Source organism: Candoia aspera, chromosome 4 (genome assembly GCF_035149785.1).
Source record: "Candoia aspera isolate rCanAsp1 chromosome 4, rCanAsp1.hap2, whole genome shotgun sequence".
Classification (NCBI taxonomy): Eukaryota; Metazoa; Chordata; class Lepidosauria; order Squamata; family Boidae; genus Candoia; species Candoia aspera.
Window position 1 is genome coordinate 40,184,186 of NC_086156.1, and position 23,761 is coordinate 40,207,946.

The 23,761-nt window shown below is 38.0% G+C and overlaps 2 protein-coding genes across 6 annotated transcripts in view; one reads left to right on the top strand and one right to left on the bottom strand.

The window, feature by feature from the left end:
- RARB (retinoic acid receptor beta) overlaps positions 1-3,223 on the top strand; it is a 90,881-nt gene extending 87,658 nt beyond the window's left edge. For all 3 annotated transcript variants that reach the window (XM_063303906.1, XM_063303907.1, XM_063303908.1), the window contains one exon: positions 1,686-3,223. In XM_063303906.1, coding sequence (XP_063159976.1) covers positions 1,686-1,882 — 197 coding nt within the window. In that variant the 3' untranslated portion in view covers positions 1,883-3,223. The remainder of the gene's footprint in view (positions 1-1,685) is intronic.
- A 49-nt stretch (positions 3,224-3,272) lies between these two features.
- Positions 3,273-23,761, bottom strand: part of TOP2B (DNA topoisomerase II beta) — a 54,019-nt gene continuing 33,530 nt past the window's right edge. For 2 of the 3 annotated variants that reach the window (XM_063303903.1, XM_063303905.1), the window contains 11 exons: positions 22,543-22,698; positions 21,215-21,298; positions 19,621-19,818; positions 18,472-18,616; positions 9,885-10,043; positions 8,737-8,944; positions 8,133-8,212; positions 6,608-6,718; positions 5,964-6,086; positions 3,921-4,021; positions 3,273-3,756 (listed from right to left, as the gene is read on the bottom strand). In XM_063303903.1, the coding sequence (XP_063159973.1) occupies positions 3,598-3,756; positions 3,921-4,021; positions 5,964-6,086; positions 6,608-6,718; positions 8,133-8,212; positions 8,737-8,944; positions 9,885-10,043; positions 18,472-18,616; positions 19,621-19,818; positions 21,215-21,298; positions 22,543-22,698 (1,524 nt within the window). In that variant the 3' untranslated portion in view covers positions 3,273-3,597. The remainder of the gene's footprint in view (positions 3,757-3,920; positions 4,022-5,963; positions 6,087-6,607; positions 6,719-8,132; positions 8,213-8,736; positions 8,945-9,884; positions 10,044-18,471; positions 18,617-19,620; positions 19,819-21,214; positions 21,299-22,542; positions 22,699-23,761) is intronic. The other variant, XM_063303904.1, reaches the window with a different exon arrangement.

Here is a 23,761-nt window from a genome sequence, read left to right on the forward strand (position 1 = left end):
GTGTTCATATGGGGGCCAAAAAAAGGGCAAATGTACCTGCACAGTCAAAGCCGTATCCTGTTTTAGAAACATGAACAGTCCCACAGATGACCCCAGTTCACTTAATATGAAAATGTCAATGCCACATTTCCAACCCAAATGTAAGAGTCCTCCTTCTGCCCAGGAGTTGAAACATGGCCAAGAGTGGATAAATTTGATTTACCTTGAAGTTCAGGCAGTTACGAGTTCAGTACATTAATATGTAAACATGTTCATATTTTTCGGTAAAAGTTGGTTTGCAAACGAAAGCATTTTGCCATATTTTTGCTAAGATGTTCAGTTTTGTTTGTAGGCCTGTTTATATTGAATAATGTTCAGAAAACAGTAATTCAAAGCATCTCTTGAAGGTTGACTAAATTGACTAAAGGTTCGTTGAATCCAGGAGAAGTACTTCTCTGCCAGCTAAGATGAGCCCTGGGATTAGCATGGTTTAGCAGATGGAAAAAAATGAAATGGAATGTTCAGAGAGCAGCCTTGAAAAGCTGCATAGATCTATGACTTATTTTTTCTGATACCAATGAAAAGGTTTTTAAAAACCCCAAAACTGCTGGATAAGACATTTCCCCTGTGTCTGTATCTAAAGACTCCCCATATTTTGGAACTTGTGGTTCTTTCACCTTGGAAATTGTCCCCTTCCCCAATGTAGGATTCATCTGTAATGGGTCTTTTAGGTTTCTATAGTATGGAGTCCTTGGTGCTCTCTGAGCCTTGTGGTTTTCTTGCAGACATTTCATTGCCAGACTAGGCAACATCTTCAGTGCGAACAGGGTGAGGGCCTTGCTCCCTGTTTATATGTAACACAACCCTGCTTGTGTTGGTGGGGGTGTTGTTCTGTCCTTGGTAGTTCCTTGTTTGTAGCAACAAACAACAGCCCAATCAAAGAACTACCAAGGAGAGAACAACACCCCCACCAACACAAGCAGGGCAAGCCACTACATATAAACAGAGAGCAAGGCCCTCACCCTGTTCGCACTGAAGATGTTGCCTAGTCTGGCAATGAAATGTCTGCAAGAAAACCACAAGGCTCAGAGAGCACCAAGGACTCCACAGTTCAACCCTGAGCTACAAATACTTTCTATAGTATGGTGTAATAGTTGCTCAAATCTACCATTCAGTTCAGTAAAAAATATGCAGCTATGATTTTAGCATATTTTGAGTAAACCTTTTATTTTTTGCTCTGTAATGGTAAGTTTAAGACATTGCAAATAGCAATCCAAATGCAGCTTGTTTATGTGGCCATTCAAACAATGCATCTAAATAATACTTCTCTGTTCTTTAGATGTCCAAAGAAGCAAAGACAGCACTATAACCCAGCTCTCTAAATTTTTGGACATCTTTAAATATTTAGAACTTTCGGTTTTTAAAATCACTACCTTAGTATTGTTCATCAGTTCTTTGTCCTAATCATCAACTCTGAATAGATAGGAAACATTCCTTCTAGTCAAACACCTGAGCGGTTTTCCTATTGCTGTTACGCAAACCTAGACATGGCTTCTTGCGATAATCCACGTAGCAAGATGAAAAACCAGTTTTTAAAATTATCTAAGTTTCTTGTCTTCTGAGAGAAGTGAAGGAGGACTGGAAAAAATTCAAACATATTAACCTTTTCTACTTTTCTTTTTTTCCTTGGCTGAACAATTCATAAGGTGCTGAACGTGTTATTACACTGAAAATGGAAATCCCTGGATCTATGCCACCTCTTATCCAGGAAATGTTGGAGAACTCAGAAGGCCATGAACCACTGACACCAAGCTCAACAGTAACCACAGTAGAGCACAGTCCTAGCATTTCCCCAAGCTCAGTAGACAATAGCAGTGTCACTCAGTCTCCTCTGGTGCAATAAGACATTTTCTCCAACTCAATTCCTAACTCTTCATGTACAAGAATGACATGCAAATATCTCTACAGCTGCTTATTTTCTGGACTTTTACATACACTACAACCCCAAAAGGACCAAGAATTGTTTGTATGTATCTATATTGTGTGAAGGCATGAGTATGTGTACACACAGGGAAAAACATAGATTAACTTGCAGCTTAATTAGAAACCATAAATGTTTAGAATACTAAAGCTGCAATCTAAAGTGTGTGTGTGTGTGTGTGTGTACACACACACACACACACTTGCATCAGGAGTAAGTTCCATTAGGCCTTACTTCTCTACATTACTAGGACTGTGCTGCGAATCTGTGATTTCATGAAATAAGCAACCAGATAAGTTGCTACTGTTTCTTTTCAGTGTCCAACATTGCAAGTGACAAGATTGATCTCAAACAAGAGGTTAAAAAGTTGTGGTTATACCATTTCTGATGACTTTGTACATACAAAATATATGAAGCTGTACTTTCTATACTGGATGTTCAGTGCTTTCCCCTTTTTCTTGTGTACATGAAATGCCCCAAACATCCCTTAGAAGATGGACAACATACATGTCCAGATAAGAACATTTTAAGAGACAGAGTCTTAGGATGAAAACTTACCATTGCTCTTTTTTAAAGACCTCAGTGTATTACTTCTTTCCCAGCAAAAGATCAAAGACTTTCACTGCATTAGCAGAAGTAACTTTTATGGGAGTGTAACTGCCAGCTCGGTTATTTGAACATAATTTGTTCTATTGTTAATGTCACTTTAAAAATATTCAAAGGGTTTATTACTTGGTTGACCTCTCCACATTTAAAAATAAATACTGAAATTTTACTTCGCTTATAGCCTTCAAGGCAAAAACACTTTACAGTGTTATAATGTTACTTTACTTGCTCACAAGCTATATGGGAAACGTGGTGGAATAATACCCAGGCATAATCACTACCTCTGAGTCGGTGGCACTAGTGAAAAAAACACTCTGGAGAAACTTCCTCAGCCCTACCATTCCCTTCTCTGGCATCACAGGGCTGGCACTAGAACACCCAGAAGCAGATGTTAGAATCTGCCTCTATGACTTTGCTAATCACCATTAAACAGAGTGAGAAATGTGGTAGAATGGTTACAATTTTTTAAAGTGTCTTTTTTTTAGGTTTCATTAAAAGCACTAGTGGATTTTTTTTATATATTCTAGCAAGTCTGTGATGTACTTTCACTGGCTCTGTTTGTACATTGAGATTGTTTAACAATGCTTTCTATGTTCATATGCTGTTTACCTTTTTCCATGGAATCTCTTGGCAAAGAATAAAATATATTTATTTTGACCCCGTGTAAACAAAATTTCTTTACGGCAAGCCTCTATACACAAGTAAATGGTTTTATATTTTTAATGTTTAAACTTCATTTCAAAAAGGTTTGCTGTTTGCAACCAGGACAATTAAAATGTGTGCTTTTGCACAGCTTTCTAGAACATTTCTACAAGCCGGTCAGACAAATACATGACATTTCAATGAGTAAAAAAGAGCATAAAACTGTAAGTGTAATAACAAAATGTTAAAATGCCTACACACAATAATAAAAACCATCAATTACATCATCACATAAAATAAGTCAAATGTACAAAAAGTCTGCGACAGAAAAGGACAAAAGGACAACTTAAGATATTCGTTGGAAGTTTGTGTGCTCTTTCAGCACTTAATTAAAACATAGCAAAATCGTCGTCTTCATCAGATTCCGCAAAATACTTCACTTCTTTTCTAGCCCGGCCTGTCCGTGGCCTAGAAGTTGTTTCAGAAGCAAAGTCAGTTGGGAAGATGTCTACATCAGAATCCTGATCAAAGGCGGTTTTCTTCAGTTTCTGTTTTCAAATAATTATTAAAAGTTACTGATGAAGAAGATCCCAATTAAAGTTCTTAAGATGCTATTGTTTTTTTAAAAATCTACATTTAAGCTAATCCACAAATTATTTTACAAGGCTTTCATTAATAACCAGTAAGTGTGTCTGGCAGATTGTTGAATTACCTTGCTTGCAGTTGACTTGGGCGGTTTTCTTCCAGGGTTATATTCACCTTCATTCTCAGAACCAGAAGCTTTCCTTTTCTTTGCCCCCCTGCCTTTTCCTACTAAAAGATGGAAGGGAGAATCTGCATCAGTTCTTTGTAAGTTTTACCTCACTAAATAAATTATAGTATCATTATAATTAAAAGATGTTTTAAAGAGAAATTGTTAAATGTAAAATTGTTTAGAGGAATTACTACTATTTTCAGATAGCAATCAACCCTGTAGAACCAACATTTCTCTCCAATTATTTCTGTATAAACAATTTCTCAAAATGAAGTCCTTGACTGAATCGCAGACAAAAGTCATATGTTAACTATTTTTTCTCCTTGAGAAATTATGCATCCAAATTAAATTACTGTATTAATAAAAAGTGGAATTTAGCAATTCAGTTTCCTGTATCACCATCAAGTAAGGTATTAACAGACAATACCATAGAAATAGTAATCCGCTGAATGCTATGGCAACCAATAGTTACTGAAACTCCTTTTTTCTGATTGGTTCGAGCCATCATCAGTACCCTAAAATCTAGTATCTGCTACTCTTTCAGGCAGCATTGCTAAGTTCTTTTTACTTTCCAGCGTCGTCAATGTTAAATATAGTTTGAACTTTTAGATACGATATGCAACTGGTTTTATTCTGTGTGTCTTAATTCTGTTTTATCTTTTAGAGTTTTAGCTTTGCCTATGACACTGCTTAAAGAAGTTTCTTGGTGCATTGAAGACATCCAAATTTCTTCTTTTTATTGAAATTCAAAGAACCTGATCAAATTTTGTTCAAATTGGCTAATGCCCAATAGACTAAAACATAAAAATGGGAGCTTAACCTAAACAAGACAAACATTTAACTGCTCTGCATGACATTTCCCTCCCTCATAGACTGAATTAATTTATGGATTTAACTCTAAACTTGAAAATAACTGGTTTCAGTGGTGTCCAGGAGTGCATTTGTACAATTACAATACCTGCACCAACTGCGCCTGTTCCTGGAGTTGTAAGATCTGGCCATAGGGATGTTGGCTGCCTTTTTATCACATGTAAAGCATTCCATATTTTAGTTCTGGAAAGCATTCAAAGACTATCTTCACAAAACTTAATAATTTCAGCAGGTTCAGAATACTGCAGATAAAAATTTCATAGTCCAGTTCTAATTCAAGGTTGTTGAGTGACCTACAGATTCCTACACAAATTGAAATCAGGTTATTTGGGGGGAAAATCCACCTTGGCAGCTTCCATATTTTCCCTACATCTCCTATGGCAAGAACTTAAGATCAGGCCTTCTTGGGGGCTGCTGCTGGACTGTTACATGTCTTGCTATGGGAAGCAAACTACTTTCATCTCTTGCTCTTCTGCCAGGAAGCAAATTTAGACAAACCTTGCATTTATGTTGACTTGTTTCTGAAATACATGCTGATCTAGTAGAGGCCCAGATACTTCATGGAATGCCTGTTCCAGAATGAACTTCCTTGAATGTTAAAGGCAGCTGAGAAACACTTTTCTGCATCTCACTTTGGGAGGCATACATTTTGCAGAATACAAGAGTGGGCCTTCTTGGCTGTGGCACCAGATCAAGAGTGAACACTTTTTTATCAGCCTATACAATTCCTGTATATTGTTTCAGTTGGTTTTGTATTGGTATTGTATCACAGGTACTTTGAACTGCTTTTTTCCTTTTTATAGTGTTCTTTTTATTATTGATTTTATGTTGCTTTGAGATCTGTAAGTTAATATTTCTAAGGAACGCTTTAATAAAATAAAACCATCGCATGGTTGTGTTACATGCAAATTCAATAAAGTATTATAATATATAAATAATTTACACACTTTATTTCTAAACTCATCGGTATATAAACATTAAAAGTAAATATACATGAAAAAGATGTCTTAACACACTTTAGTTGCTGCCTTTTAATATGAAAAGCAATTAATTTCACTGTCAAGAGTTAGTTTAGAAATGTGTATTCATAGCACGAAGACAATTGGAAGTTTGGAACATAGCTTTTTTTACCTTTGGGAACTACAGACTTCTTTGGAATACCAAATTCAGATTCTGAATCAGAGTTTATTATTTCCATCTTCTTAGGCTTAGGAGGCCTTTTCAGCTTAGAGGGCACATCTGACGGTAGTTTTGCTGTTAATTATGTAAACAAATATTAAATTGCAGCAGCACCAACAGAGATCTCATAAGGCTCTACTGATTCTCTTTTTTCCCCCTTCCCACACCTTGGCACATGTAAATTTGCAGTAAAAGATCAGTACTTGTTTTCTATTTTCTGCTCTATGTTAGTTGGATTACATGGGAGAGGTTTTGGGCAGTGTTTCCAAAACTATTATAGAGAGATGGACTTATTTTATCCTGTTAGACAATATTTATTTGTTTGTTTGTTTATTTAAGTTTCTATCCCACCTTTATTATTTTTATAAATAACTCAAGGCGGTGAACATATTCTGACTAGCAATGACTCTCCAGGGTCTCAGGTGCAGAGAGTTCTCTACAAGGTTTAACAGAACAGTGTTTAGCATGTTCTCATCTTAGGACAAGAAGATAGTACTTGAAATTTATTTAGGACATGCTTTATATATATTTATACCAATTGTCAAGAGCACTAAATTTTACAGGAGCAAAGTAACTGGTAAATTTCAAACACTTGCCTTTTTTAGTGACAATTGTTTTACTTGAAGGTTTCTCTGTCTGTTTTGTAATAAAAGAAGAAGAGTAGACTGGTGTTGAATCTTCCTCATCACTGTCAAATTTTGATGTATCTAAACAGTACAAAATGTTTTTAATGCCTTACATACCTATGATCATTTCCTCAACACTAAATGTAAATATTTTTCATAGAAAAATGACATAATGACAAGCTCACAAAGATGCTAAAAATATTTGAAATGTTCAACGTTCCATTTAGGCATGCTAAATATATGTCTAAAAGTTTATTCTTCAAAAAAGCTCCGAACAGCTCATTTCATTCACACACACAATGGGAGTTTTGCCCTTAAAATAGGATGATTCATGAAGTTTTGCTCTTGAAATGTTTCAGAATGAAATGTTTTGCACACGGCAACTTAGGCATAATTAACGGGGACGGGAACTGGTTACGGAAAGAGGACTGGTGATAGATGAAGCAGATGTTTTGTTGTTACTGGCTAGGTTAATATCTTTCTCTAGGAGCTCACAGTGCTATATATGGCACTCTCCACAGATACATGGGCTGAGAGAGAATGACTGGCCCAAAGTCACCCATGAGCCTCCATGGTTGAAGGCAGAATTGAACCTGAGTCCCCGGGTTCTAGTCCATCCTATTAACTACTACACCACACTGGCTGTTACTGATTAGAATGGAGTGCCTGTTTAGGTAAAGGTAACCAGCCCAGGACCAATAGGAAGTGCTAGCCAATGTTCCTCAGCTTCCTAGATAAGCCCTAAGGCAGGGATGTGCAACCTTTCCCTGAGATTAGGGCTGTCCTTCACCTTTGAGATGCATGCTGAGCCACCTTTAAAACTAAAGTGAATGTGATTTCCTTTTAATTGCAATGAAATATCATTTATACAATTCTTCTCCAATCATGTGTATAATTACATAAACAATTATCACATTAAGAATTACAATGTAGTAACAACTTTGGAAAGTCTATGAGGTGTACACCCAAGACTGAAAGCTCAAATAATTCACTTCTTTTTTAAGGCATAGAAAGCAGGAAGCAGATTTGCTCTGGTTGCTGTAATGGAGGGCTACAGATACCACCAGAAATTCCAGACTTTTTCCCATCATGGTTCAGCTGTACGTGTGATCAGGGTGTGATACCTAATGCTTAAAGTAATTAAACAGCCATTTTTAGACCAGAAGGATACTGGATTCAACAAGTACTATTCTGATTTATTTGTAATTGTGTCACTTCTGCCTTAGTTAGCCATAACTCACAAAAATAAATTTTACAATTACTTATTTTCAAAAACATAATTCTATTTTCTGGCATCTTCATCAGAAAGGATAAGAATATAACTTACATTTTCCTACCTTAATGCAACTGCCCTACATATTATTTTTTTTAAGGTTTGGGTGTTTCACTGGAAAAGGATACTCTCTGAGATTCAAAAGAAGGTTAAACAAAGGTTCCATATATTCCCTATCCGATTGCCTACTGGGTTGAAATGTTTAATATATTTTATACATACCAATATTGGTTTTCCGAGAATAAGAAGGAAAGGTGAACAGGCTGCCAAAGTCTTGACTAGTTTTGTCTTGGGAAACCTTCCTATGATAAAAAGAGAATTTTACTAAGCAGTTTCCTCCGCTTACAAAGGCAGCATTTTGTTTGATTTTGTGCAGGACTGTGATACAAAGTATATGGTAGACTAATCCATAAAGATGCTGTACAGAATATATATAATAATATATGGTAATACATAAAACATAAAATGAGTGACCAAATGGCTACAACTATACTTCATTTCTATGTATTATCACATTTCAATACACAAAAATGCACTCACTCCAAGTAACAATGTGTATTTGTTTAAAAAAGCAGATAAACATTTATTTATTCAGTCAGTCAGTCAGTCAGTCAGTCAGTCAATTTGTCCCTGCCCATCTCCTCCCATCAGGGGACTCTGGGCGGTCAACAGTTTAGCATCTGTTGACACTTAATATCCAGAATATGCCCACAAATATGCCTCACCCTACAGACCTACTTTTTCTTTTATCCCACATGCATTTGTTAATCCTCATACTGCTAGTTAGAGACTAAATAAAATACTATCCTAAACTAATGACACTTACTCTGGAGAAGGCTTTGATTTGATTGGAGAGAAATCATATTCATCCTTTTCAAGACTATCTGAGGGCACAAATCCATCTTCTCTGTCATTGATGTTTGGAGATGCTTTTAATTTCAGTTCATCAAGATCATTATTATTGTTGGTATCTTCATCATCATCAGCATCATCTTCTTCTTCTGAGAAGTCAAAGGTGTATTTGGGCCTTTCAGCTGCGAAGATAGATACAACCACAAATCTTTTTATGTTAAATATTATACTCTGTATTTCACACTATGAAAATTTTGAAGAGTTCTGCGAAAGATATAGTATAGCACACTGAATATATGAATTACAATACAATTTACTTGTAAGGAAGGATACAGTTGCATGCAAATGTTTAGACACCCCTGGTAAAATAGCACGTTGTAATAAGCAAACAAAGGGTACACAATCTCTATGTGATGCAAACTTAAACAGGCCACCTTTCTGCAAATTTGAATGCATAATTTGTTTACCCATTCAAAAGACAAGAACAGTGAATATGGCAAGTACAGAAGTATACCTTTGGGTTGATTTTTTTTTCCCCACTGTAAAGTTGTTAAGATCCAAATGGCATTAACTTGTGGGCCTTATAATTAGCCAGGAAAAGACAATTCCACAGGCGAACAAATACTTCATTTGCATTTCCAAATGAAGATAATTCACTCACAAAGCAAGTCAAGATACTAAAAAATATGTTTCCAGATAAATAATTTCACTTGTGAAAAAGTTAAGAAATTGAGTTGTATGAAACTGTTGAAGTTGAGGCAATACCTGAAACACTGAGAAAAAAGTATCTGCTAAAACTGTCCCCAAACTAGTCATATATGCAAAGCAGAAGCGACAGGTCACTGCAAACCTACTGAAAAGTTTAGCTGACGCTGGAGTAATTGTAGACAGAATATTGTTGTGTATGCAACAATGATCTGCATGACAGGGTTGTCAAAAGGGAAACATTTTATCTGACATCACAAAAGTTATCTTCAAAAGCATGCAAAAGAAAGCCTTTTCTTTCAAGTTAAACATGATTAAGCCCAATGTGCTTACTACAAACACAGCTGCCAATTATTAAAACTTAACTCATTTACAATATTAAACTAAAAGATTTTGTTATAGACATTCCATTGTTACCTGCAGCTCTTCTAAGTAAAGAATCCCTTGGAATAATCACAGGGTCATTTTCTTCCAAGTCACTTTCAGACTTCGATTCATCATCTGACCATGGGTTTCGTTTCTTTACTTTTTTTGCAGCAGACTTCGTGGAAGATGGCGTTCTTCTCACTCTAGTACCTAAAACAAAGTAAAATTCTTAGCAGTGTAAGGAATAATCTTTATGATGTTTCCTCACATTAAGCTTTTATACCTTCCAGGTTAATGATATAGAAATTAATAATATAAGCAGGTGCTTCCAAAATATATATAACATGCAGATGGGTATGTCAGCTCTAAGTATAATGTTATATAAAAAACCAAAATTTAAGAACCTTATTATATTTTCTTTGCATAATTTATCCATCCTGTACACATTTAGTAAGAATAAGTTTCAATGGAACTTCTCAGATTATTATATAAATATTTATAGCACTGTGAAAATAGGTTTGGGGCCTGAGCAGGATACCTTTTTTTTTGTTTTATTTTGCTTTGGGTGGCACTTGAGTATTACATTCTCAAGGGACTTCCAGTGGGGATATTGCAGACTGAACAGCTATGCCCGTGGGCTCAGCAGGTAGAACTGACAACGCAGCAGTTTTTTGGGGCTCAGGCAGGTTTTTCCTGAAGCCCAGGAGTGTTTTTCCAGAAAAAGGAAAACACCTGGAATCACCCCATCTGTCCTCCGGATGGCTGCTCACAACCAGAAGATCGCAAACAGCATTTTGCTTTCGACTGGTAAGAGCCAGCTGGGAGGCAGGGATTTCATCACTTTCCAAGCCACACTGTAGCCTTAAAGGGACACTAAGACCAGCCAGCCCATTTCTAAATCACCCAATTTATATTTCTTTTAAGTATGCGTACCCTAAGAGAGAGGCTTTCTACAGCAAGGAGAATTGGGTTCTCTTGGTGCTTATCGTTATTTTGGGGATCAAATTTTTTTTTTTGAAAAAATCTTTTTCAGTTTTGGACTTCGTTTTTCCTCCAAGTATTAAGGAGGATTGAGAGTAAATAATTGTTTCCTTGTTATTATTTTTGTATTAAATTTGAAGATATTAGCATTTTCCTACACAATGAATCCGCTGTTTTGAACTTTCAGTTTTCTGCTTCTACTTTCCCTGGGAACTGTCTGCTATCACACTTTCACTTGTGTAAATGGTGACATCCCAGCCTCCCAGCCACTCTTACCAGTTGAGTGTGAATTCTGTTTGCAATCTTCTGGCTGCAAGCTGCCATCTGGAGGACAGATGGGGTGATTCCAAGTGTTTTCATTTCCTGGAAAAACATTCCTGAGCTTCAGGAAAACCTGCCCGAGCCTGAAAATACTGCCACATTTTCAGTTCTGCCCACTAAGCCTGTGGGCACAGCTGTTCAGTTCGCCACGTCCCCACTGGAAGTTGCGACTTCTAACAAGGTTTTAAACAGATTCTTTCTGATTCCTACCAAGTTTTTATGCAAGGCAATCAGGACATTATGGAAAATATGAGGTCTAAAATGTATCACCTAGTTTGAGATGTCGTGGAAGAAACTGAGGACTTTAATAGTGACAGAAATGTCTCTTCTAAGAGTGAGATCAGGGCTTCTATTGAAATGCTGGATGAAGATCAGATAGTTGAGCTGAAGAAATTAAAGGGAGAAATCAAGTTGCAAGCTATAGGTGAAATTGATCTTCTGATGGAACGCAATGGAAAAGGAAAGGTTATTATATATGGGAAGTCTCCTGAAGAGAAGTCAGAATTTTTGAGGGGGGCAGTTGGGCTGTTCAATTTTTTAAAGAAAAAAGCTCTGTGCGCTTTGTGGGGATATGTAAATGCTCTGGTTTATTTTGAAGTGGGATAAAGATTTAAGAATATTTATCTGGATTGCTTTTAGGGTTTGGCTGATTTCATTTATCTTTAATGATTTGGATTAAGATTATTAAGGTATAATAAAAAATAATAAATGTCTATCTGGATGGTTTTGGGTTTAATACGATTATTAAAATTGTTGTATTATCAAGTACAATGGCAGACAATTATATGTTTTTTAGTTCAATCTTTATTATAGTAGACAGGAATGTATAGAATAGTAGTAGGAAGGAAATAATTAAATAAATGTCATCTTTGTGGGGGGAAGTTGATTAGGAGGTATACATATACATATATATATATATTCTTTTAATGTAATGGGAGGGAGCAACTGTATTCAGAGATTTTTATAATGTGCCAATGGAATGATTTATAGAAATAAATGTGATTTTGGTTTAATATAGAGGGAGGGATTGATTATGGAAAATGTTTGTATATCCTTGCTGTTAAAAGTTGGAAGTCACCTCTTTTGGTAATTTTGAAAAAAATCTTTTATGTTTCTACACTTTTTTAGTTCTTATTTCTTTGTAGTTTTTTAGTTTTTCTGAAGCTTTTATCTTTGTCTGAAACTTAGTAAAATACTTATAAAAAAAGTATTACATTCTCTGGCCAATGTTATATTGCCACTGTTCAACCATACATCCAAGTGCTCCAAAAACTTTCTAGACCTATTAGAAATAGGCAGGACTTTTTCCAGCCCAGATAACTGATATGAGATAAAGCACCATTAGCACAAGGTATCAGAGACCTGGTACATCTTAGTAACAGCATGATCTGTATCCAAGCAGTAGTAAAAATATTGGCCAATGAAATTGGAGAGGCCCTACTGGACCCAATGATAGAGACCACAGAACTCTGCCAACTTGCACTTCAAAATATAATATAGTAAGTATCTTTACTATTAGCTAGTAAAGAAGGAGTATGTGCAGTTTATGAATGCTGTACGTGTCTGTCTGATAAAAAAGGGAACATCAAGGTACTCGTCTCATTTCATGTCAGAAATGCAGGAACTAGAAAGGGGGAAGGTATTAATTAAAAGTTAAAAAGTTAAAAACATTTAATAAAAATATAAAATTTATATAACTCTAGCCCAATGCCAGGCCAAATTGATGGCAGAGGTGTTTCTGACCGGTAAGTCACTCTGTGTGCATATCGGTCCCAAAGGGCACTGTAGAAGATGGGTAGTTGTTTGAATATTGCTGTATTTGCAGCAAATATCCTTGCCCTCAGGGAGAAGCCCCCATTTTTCCATATACACTGCATGTACAATTATTAGGCAAGTTGTATTTTTGAGGATGAATTTCATTATTGAACAACTACAGTGTTCTCGGTCAATCTAAAATGTTAATAAACCTCAAACCTGAATATTTAAGAAAGTAAAAGTGAGGTTTTGGCTTTCTTAGGAGCATATCTATGTGTGCACAATTATTGGGCAACTATTAGTGTGCAGAATTTTTATGCAACTAAATGAAAAAAGAAAATCCCCCCATCTCACTCGTTTATTTTCATCTATTAAAGTGAGAATAATAAACAAACAACTCAAAATTTACAAATAAACATTTCTGACATTTCAAACAAAAAATCAGTGACCAATATAGCCACGCTTCTTTGCAATAACAGTCATAAGCCTTCCATTCATGGAGTCTGTCAGTTTCTTGATCTGTCGATGATCAACTTTTTGTGCAGCAGCAACCACAGCCTCCCAGACACTGTTCAGAGAGGTGTACTGTTTTCCTTCACCGTACATCTCCCGTTTGAGAAGGGCCCACAAGTTCTCAGTAGGGTTTAGGTCAGGTGAGGAAGGGGGCTATGTCATTATTCTTTCATCTTTGAGGCCTTTACTGGCTAGCCACGCAGTGGAGTACTTCGATGCATGCAATGGAGCATTGTCCTGCATAAACTTCATGGTCTTCTTGAAAGATGCAGACTTTTTCCTGTACCACTGCTTGAAGAAAGTGTCTTCTAAAAACTGGCAGTAGGTTTGGGAGTTGATTTTGAGTCCACCTTCAACCTGAAAAGGTCCAACTAGCTCATCTTTAATAATACCAGCCCATACCAGTACCCCACCTCCACCTTGCTGGCATCTGAGTCGAAGTGGAGCTCTGTGCCCGTTACTGATCCAGCAAAGGGCCCATCCATCTGGTCCGTCAAGAGTCACTCTCATCTCATCAGTCCATAAAACCTTTGAAAAATCTGTCTTCAGATATTTCTTGGCCCAGTCTTGCCGTTTCAACTTATGTGTCTTGTTCAGCGGTGGTCGAGTTTCAGCCTTCCTTACCTTGGCCATGTCTCTGAGCACTGAACACCTTGTACTTCTGGGCACTCCAGGTAGGTTGCAATTCTGGAATATGACAGGGCTGGAGGATAATGGGTTCCTGGTAGCTTCACGTTTGATTCTTCTCAATTTTTTGGCAGTTAATTTGTGTCTTTTTTTCTCAACATGTTTCTTGTGACCCTGTTGACTATTTGCAACAAAACGTTTGATGGTTCTGTGGTCACGCCCCAATATCTTAGCAATTTCAAGAGTGCTGCATCCCTCTGAAAGACTTTTTACAATTTTTGACTTTTCAGAGTCAGTTAAATCTCTTTTTTGGCCCATTTTGCCTGAGGAAAAGAAGCTGCCTAATAATTATGCACACCTTGATATAGGGTGTTGATCTTCTTAGGCCACACCCTCCCTCATTACACAAATACACATCACCTGATATATCCAACAAGCATTCAGGTTTATACAGCTTGGAGGTGGAAAATATGCATTAAAATGATGATATGGTCAAGATACTCACTTGCCTAAAAATTGTGCACACAGTGTAATCTGTCCTGTTCAGACTATGAAGCGGCCAGGCAGAATTATTATCAAAACACTCTTTATTAAATAACTATTTACAATAAATAAGTCCTTATGGTCAAGAAGTAGGCTGGCTCCGATGAAGACCAACTGGGTAATAACAAGGAAACCGGCAAGCTTGCAGGAAGAGGTTGTAGTAGAACAGCAGAGCAGGATTCACTGATGGAGGCTGGAAGGCTGGAAGAAGCTAGGGCAATGCTGAAACTGGAGATGAATGTCCATGATCCGGAACACCACTAGAACTAGGCTGGCATCGGGGAGCTGGGTGAGACCGAACTGGACCCTCTGGGCAAGTCTTGGCTACAGTGGCAGGACTGGACTGGGCTCAGTGACTCAGGCTAGGCTGGAAACTCTGGGCTGGAGGCTCGAAACGAAGCAGAGAACTCGAAGCAAGGCTAGACTTGGCTAGAGATACTGGGCTGGGCTGGGTACTCTGGGCTGGATGCTCGGAACAAGGCTGAGAACTCGAAGCAAGGCTGGACTTGGCTGAAGATTCCTGGCTGGGCTGGAAGCTAGGCACACAACAAGGCTGGACTGGAAGTTCTGAACTAGGCGAGGGACTCGAAGCATGATCAGACTGGACCACAGGTTCTAGACAAGATTGCAAACCTGGTTCACAACAAGATAGGTATGATGTTCCGGAACAATGTTGGGCACCCGGATGCAGCTAGACTGGGCTGGAGATCCAAGGCAAGGCTGGAGATCGAAGGCACAATGAAGCTGTACTGGAAACTTTGGACAAGGCTGGGAGCTAGAGGCATGGCAAGGCTGAACTGGACACTCGAAGCAAGGCTGAGGACTTGAAGCATGACAAGACTGGACTGGAGACTCTGGACATGGCTGGAACTCGAAGCAAAGCTGGAAGCACGCCTGGAACGTGCACAAGGAAGACGCAGAGGTCTGAAGCTGGATGTGAGACTGAGGCTGCTGGGTTCAGCAAGTAGAAGATCTTCAGTGGTAGTGGATGCAGGATCCAAATCCACTCTGATAGGAAACACTGGTGCTGATTCCCCTCCGGTTATAGACGCTGTTTCTGACGCGGGTAAGGACTCTTCTGCTGGAACTGCAAGCTCGAAGGAACAGTTGTCTCTGGCAGCTTGCTCTTCACGTGTCTGCCTTTTATGCCTATCTTTTGCGTTCCTGTTCCCTTCTGCAGCCAATCAGGCTGCCTTCTCCTTCGCGTGCTTTTCTGCCCGTTATTCGCATGTGCTGATTGGAGGATTCAAATCCTCCTCCAAAGACTAACCAATCAGGGACTGTGACTTCCCACACTGCTGACTCATCTCTGGGTTTTACTTTCCCAGTTTCATCCCGGTAAGTTTTTATTTCCCCCTCTGACTCAGAAAGAGTTTCGTTTTCTGAGTCATAGGCTAGCTGGAATCTCACATAATCTTTAGTTCTGGCCAAACCAGTGCGCAGTCTGTTTAAACATCTCCAAACTGTCCACTCCTCCTCCGAACCTCCAGGCAATTCCTCAAGTGGTTCTATCCAATGATGAAGATGTTTTACTTGAGATTTGCATCTTTTTAATCATTCTGTTTGAGGTGTAGTAGCAATCTTCTCAGCACAGTCTAAGAAGCTCCTTCTTGACTTCAGTCTTTCTGTAGGAGGTACTTGGCCAAATAATGGGTGTACCGGATTGTGTAACACCTTTCCACATGCCACGCCTTGTGCCACACTCCTTCTAATACCTGACAGGGCTATTCCCGCCAAGATATATAATTTATCAAGTGGAATGGGGCGTAAACATCCAGTAACAATACATGTCACTAAGCACCCTGTCCACCTGCATAGAGTGCACAGAGCGGCCCCTAACGGGGCAGGCATACTCTCCCGAGTAGCACAATGTGAGGGCGGTCATGCGTAGAGTAGTAGGGTGAACATCCCAAGTAGTACCAGCCAGCTTCCTGAGGAGATTATTACAGGTGGAAATCTTTTGCTTTAAGTTGCAACAAACGTCTTTTAAAGGTTAATGTTTGGTCCAGTGTTACACTGAGGTACCATGGCATCTCACAATGTGCCAGACTCACTCCATCCCAGATAATAGCAAGCCTATTTCTGGCCTGCCTATTTTTGAAATGGAATGCGCAGACATTAGTTTTTGACAGGTCCATTTTAGTCCATTCTCATAATATTCAGACATATTCTTTAGAGCCAGAGTGAGCTTGTCTTCCACTTCCTTGAAGTTAATTCCCTGAGCAATAAGTGCCAAATCATTGCTATAGATGAAGGACAATGTATCAGGACCGACGGGTTGATCGTTAGTATATATATTGAATAACAGGGGGGCAAGGCACTGGTAGATGCCTTAAGATATACCTCTTACATTCCACATAAGTTTCCAGTGGCTGGTAAATGGGATTGGTCTTGTTTAACCTCTTGAATGCCTTATCTATGAGCACAGGGAAGAAAAAGTATTCAAGGTATTTTCATATTCTTTGCTGCAATAATTTGTTTTTATGTTTTATTGTTTTATTGAAAAATTGTCTTAGTTATATCTCTCAACGGAGGGCTTCAGTGAAAGATACCATGAAGCCAGCATCTACTGCAAACATGGTCATGACAATCTTTGTTATCTCTTATCAAACAAGCCAGGTTGATGAAACTTTCTATGCTGACATTTTAAGCACTATTTCTGAAGAAGTAGAAGTAGGAAAATAGGGATAAATAAAAGGCCATTCTCCATTGTCTCTAAATGGATAAGTCATGTATAAGAAGCCAAGGTAATAAATCAGTATGGATGTCAGAACATTCTAAGATGGGGAAGAGACCAGTTAGTATTTTAAAAGACCGTGTCAGAAACAAAGTGCCATAGTATGTGCAAAAGTGTAATGCCTAACTAAGGCAAAAGCATACAGTACATTAACCCAATGAGAAATTGACAAATTGTGCTATGCATATTTATAGATATTATAACTAACCCATTGCTGTTATCTGTTCTGCAAAACAGATCCAATTATTATTGCTGAGTAAACTTTTATTTTTACCTGTTGATCTCCTCTACTCACTGGACATGCATTTGTTATTCTACCACAATATCCTTCAAAAACTCATCAAGACGATGGCAAGAATATACAGCAACTCTGATAAATAATATCCCTTCTCTTCTGAAACCTGAGTCCATTCAAAATGGACTTTCTCAAGTGACAGGTGCACACAATCTGATCCACTCTCTATTGTTCAAATTCTTTTGAAGAAAACGTGTTGTTCAAAAATATTTTGGCTTACAGGGAGTGGGGTGCAACTCACACATGCTCTTATCAGTACTTGTTCTGTGGACATACCCTGGTGGGGGGATGAATTTTGGAAAGATTACTGTAGGTTACTGCTGGATATATCTTCTTAGAGACTGAGATGAGGTTTACCTCCCCTGATTGGGGACTCTGAATTAAGGAATCACCCAGGGCACATTTGTCTGTAATCTTTTTTGTAACAAGGGAATGTAAGAGCAATATGTTAAGCATAAGATCTTAACATACTGTTAAACAATATCGTTTTAATAAAGTGACATGAATGAATGAATGAATGAATGAATGAATGAATGAATGCATAAACAAACAAACAAACAAATGCTTCTTAATTTGATTTTCAACAGCCATGGGGATAGGAAATATATGGCTATCCAAGAATTTATTTTTTTCAATAATTACATTTATATTTGATTTTTATCAGTAGATCCAAATGTTATAGCCTTAGCTTACTTTTTTAAAAATCAGCTGTGCATATTATTTCAGGTAAGGATTGTTTCAGGCACTACAAATGCATGATGCTGGTGGTGCATCTTTGTAATCTTTGAGCTTGAAGGAGGGTCTATGAGCATCAAACTTACTCTGTGTCTCCGCAAGAGATTCCCTTCTGTCACACTATTACTCACCAGGCTCTTTCTTGTCTCTCTTGGGCTTAGGTGTCTTAGTTATTGGACCAGAGGTATTAAGCAAATCTTCTCCAGCACCTTCTATTGGTGTACCACCAAATTCTTCATCAAATTCCAGCTTTATTGCTGTAGTATCAAGGTCCCCCTAAAATTAAAAAGAAAACAAGTGAAGCTACCATAATGGCCAAGAGAATGATGCAAATTGAGAAATAATACATAGCCTTGGGGATAAACCTCAATCTTTCAAACTCCATTTCCAACCTGGAATATGAGATTGCATATGTACACTGCCTTTCCATTTCACAAGGATGCACAAGGCAATTAGCAATAAATTCAGTTCAAAAATACAATTAAAACATGTTTAAAATGCATACATTAATAATAAAATCAATACTTAAAGAAATTCATAAGCTGAAATTAAAAAGTTGTGTTTTAACCTTTGTAAAAACTAAGAGATGAGAATAACATTTAATTCCCAAGGAAGTGCATTCCTCATTTGGGGAGTAACACAAAAGAAAAACCTTATATTCTAGTTACTTTATGGTTAGCTTACTATTAAATAGCTTTAAATACTGGCATTCTAAGGAAAATCCAAAAATATTCAACTAGTCTAGAATCAGGGTTTTATTTGGGGCCGACAAACTGGATAATTCTTACTGTATCCATCAGATAGGAAGATAAGTGTGGGGAGGGACAGTTCTCCTAAGTGTGCTGAAAATAGAAAATACAGTTGAAAATAAAGGTATGTAGGGGAGCTGCAAACAGCTGCAGATATTGCAAATGAAAATTAGCCTTCAGCAATACACTTTGGGAGAGGTGGGACTCACTCCAGCTACTTGCCTGATGTAATTTAACCATTTTTATATGCCCTAGGGGGGCGTTATTTGTCACTTCTTTCCTTGTTGAGTTTCCCTCTCCCCTCATTTCCTGGTTTTGGCCTCCCTTTCTCTTCATTTTAATGCTTTTTAATCATATTGCATTTATGGTTTTACTGCAGAGTTTTTAACCAATTTATTTGCAATTTTGTATTTGTTCAGTAGGTTTTAAACTGCTTCCTATTTATTTAGTATAAATGAAGAAGATAAAAATTGTTCAGGAGAAAGTACAGGATATTCTAAACAAAAAATTTTAACAGACAGACTTATTTACCTTCTTTTTTTTTAGTAATTTCTTACTGGCATCAGCTTTCATAGCTGATGTAATCTGTGGAACTATTCTCCTACCAAACGGTGAAGGCATGGTCTCTTCTAAGTGAAGTTTCTTCATCTTGGGTTTACCAACTTTGCCTTTTATGGGTCTGCCAGTCATCCCTGCCAGTACATCCTCTCTTTCCTGAGCTTCTACTTTCTAAAATAAACATGAAAATAACGATCAGATATAAACAGCTTCTAACTCTGTAAAGTCTGAATTCACTGTAATTATGAACATACCTTTAAATATTATTTCATCTACAAATTGGCAATTTTCACTACTATTCCTAATGGATGACTTTGAAACAAATTTACCTATTTCATCTTGAAAACAACTTTTTGATTCTAATAACTTTTAACATATAAAGAAAATTCAGGAGAATGACAGAAACGTGATTGATTATTTTCAGTGAGAAAGTTTATATTCCATGTTCTAGGATATAAATTTTGCACACCACATTCTTAGGAATATCAATCTGCTAATACAAACTAATGGATGTCATTAAATTTCTATCAAGAAATAAAATTAAGGGTTGATTTCAACGTAGCTCCTACTTAATTATCAAGCCAAAACTCCGAATTAGTAACTTATTTCAAAATTATGTTGGGGTATACCAGATTTATTTTGCTGATCAAGAATCCCATAGGAAAAAGCAGAAGAACTGCAGAAGCAAATACTCAACTTAAAAAACAATAGTTCGGTACTAAATAGTCACAGCTAAATAGTCTACATATCTGGCTGCTGGACCTCACAAGGATTTCCCAGCAAGAAAAAGCAGCATGAACACCAAACTGCTATGCCATACGATTAAAAAACAACAACCCAGTTTTGCAGATATAAAGAGTAGAAATTCATTTTAATATTTACATTGGATATAACTATGATTTAGGGTTAAATGAGTTAGGTTTCTCATGAGGAAAATGATTTATCTTGAGATTCCCATTTTCCTAAGGACATGCCACATCTTGACATGATCTGGTTATATGTATTCATAGAAAAACTTCTGTTCAGGATATAATAGGGTTTTGCCAGAAGGAGTATGAAAATTGTGAGACACATATTTTTGCATCTTCTGGCCCAAATGAATATAACTTTTAAGCAAGAAAATTGGGGGGAAAAGTATTTTTCAACCTTTGCAGGAATTTGTGTAAATTAATTCCTATCAAATATTCACTTTGAAAATCAAAGAAATAAAAAATTAAAAGCTTGCAAGTTATATATGCGAAGAAATATTAGACATCCAACTTGCAGAGCAAGAGGTCAAATATGTAGAAAAACTTGGGAACAAGTGAGGAATCTCTACCAGTTTTACTCAATCTAGAGCTGTCTGGATACACTCCAAGTCCCACAGACACCAGGATCCTACTCTTTCCTCACTGCAAAATTTGCAGCAAATAAAGTTTTTCAAACACAGTTCAAGTACAGAATTACACAAATTCCCTTTCATTTTCTTATAATGAGTTCAGTCATTTGAAGATAATCAATTGTCCCCACATAACAGCCTCATATAAAACTTGATGCTATACATGGATTTTAATATAGGTCAGCATACATCAAGTTCTTCTATAAAAGCTGCTAAATCTTCTTTCCAAAGGTCTGAAGAAGATTTTCTCTTGAGATCACTGAGTTCCTTTCCCTACAAGACAAAGAAGAATAGTAAAATAATTTGCATTAGAAAAATGTTCTGAACATTGAAGGTAAGCAAATATAAGAACATAAATACAGCCTTGCTGGATCAGGCCAAGGCCCATCTTAGTCCAACATTTTATTGCTGACAGTGGGCAGAATGAAGCGCTCTGAAGCGGAAGTTGGAAATCTACCTCTCGCCTGCTAGTGCTCCCTACGACTGGTATTTGGAGACATGGTTTTCTCAACTGGGAGGTAACATTAAGACTTCCAAGCAAATAGCTTTTGACAGATCTATCCTTGGTAAATTTATCCCAGTCACCTTTAATAGCCATTCAAGACTACTGGCAATGAATTCCACACAATAATTATGAAACATGTAAAAGTGAGCCTTGACCTTCTTCTTTCTTCTTTTTAATCTATTCAATCATGTCTGATTCTCAAAGACTGCCTGGACAAGTCCCTTGAGTTTTCTTCGAAAGGTTTTTTTCAAATGTGGTTTGCCTTCTTCCTAGGGCTGAGAGAAAGTGACTGGCCCAAGGTCATCCACCTGGCTTTGTGCCTAAGCCGGGACTAGAACTCACGGTCTCCCAGTATGTAGCCTGATACATTAACCACTACATCAAACTGGCTCTCTTGACCTTCTAAATCAAGATTATCAAGACAAAGGTAAAGGTAAAGGTTTCCCTTGACGTAAAGTCCAGTCGTGTCCGACTCTAGGGGGCGGTGCTCATCTCCGTTTCTAAGCCGTTAGAGCCGGCATTGTCCGTAGACACTTCCAGGTCATGTGGCCAGCATGACGACACGGAACGCCGTTACCCTCCCGCCGAAGCGGTACCTATTAATCTACTCACATTTGCATGTTTTCGAACTGCTAGGTGAGCAGGAGCTGGGACTAGCAACGGGAGCTCACCCCGCCGCGCGGTTTCGAACCGCCGACCTTCCGATCGACAGCTCAGCGGTTTAACCCGCAGCGCCACCGCGTCCCATCTATCAAGACAAAGTAGATGGCAAATTACGTACATTTTCTTACTCGGATAGCTGATCATTACCAATTTAACGGTGTCATTAAAATTATACATTTTGAGGAAGAAATTTAATTTAAAAATTAACATGCAATGTAACTTGCAATTTTACATTTTTTCAACATAAAACAATATTTTATTTATTTATTTATCAAATTTGTCACCACCCATCTCCTCCTTTACTATATTAGTAAGTACTTTCACGTTCAAAGCTCAGAAAAATACTTACTTTTGCATCTCGCTGCTTAATGATTTCTTCAACTTTCTCTTTAGTAAGACACCATAAAGACATATTTAAGATGTAATTGAAATCTGGACCTGAAGTGGATCCTGAAGAGGAGGAACCATCATCATTCAGATTTTGCATTTCTTCCTCCTCTGCAGCCTATTTAAAGATCAAATTAGTTATAATACTGCACATACATATAGAGAAATGATGAATGGGGAAACATAGTACAAATTCTAATAGATGCAGAAAATAATTTTTAACGTATTTATTAGGAGCTAATCAAAACATTAAGAACTTTTTTTTAATGGTAAAAATAATGCTCAAGATACAAAATTGTCAAAAACATTCTGGCATGTAGACAGATCTCCAAAGAAATGCAAAAGTTACTACAGGATGAATAGCAGATTTGTTTGCACAGTAGATATTAATAATAGTAACCCTGGTAAGATGGAGTGGCTGCGGCTTGGGGACTCTTCTGCATCTGGGAACTTACCATCTTTAGTTCTGGATGGGGATGCACTGCCCTAGACAGACCCGGTGCGGAACCTGGGGGTTCTCCTGGACTCACAGCTCCTGCTCGAAGAGCAGGTAGCAGCCATGGCCTTGGAAGCCTTTGCCCAACTTCATGTTGTGTGCCAGCTACACCCCTTCCTGGATCGGGAGGCCCTCCAGTCAGTCACTCATGCCCTAGTCATCTCCCGTAGACTATTGCAATGCGCTCTACATGGGGCTACCCTTGAAGAGTACCCAGAAGCTACATCTGGTCCAGAATGTGGCCATGCAAACAGTTTTAGGAGCCCCAAAGATGGCTCATATAACAGTTTTGCTGTGCGAGCTGCATTGGGTACCAGTTTGCTTCCGGGTCCAATTCAAGGTGTCGGTTATCACCTTTAAAGCCCTACATGGCACGGGTCCAGGTTACCTGAGTGACCGCCTCACCCCCATCACATCCACCCATCCCAACCAGTCAGGCAGAGAGGGCATGTTACGGACCCTGTCCGTGGGTTGATTGTCAATTGTCCAGATTATCGATTGACAGGATCCAGGAAGAGGGCCTTCTCTGCCATAGCCCCGCCCTCTGGAATAAGCTACCCCCAGAGTTAAGGCAAGCCCCCACTCTCCTGGCCTTCTGAAAGGGACTCAAGATGTGGCTGTGCCACCACAGTTGGGGTGGGAGGGGGGATAGTTTGTCATGAGGGTGACTGGAATTTTGATGTGG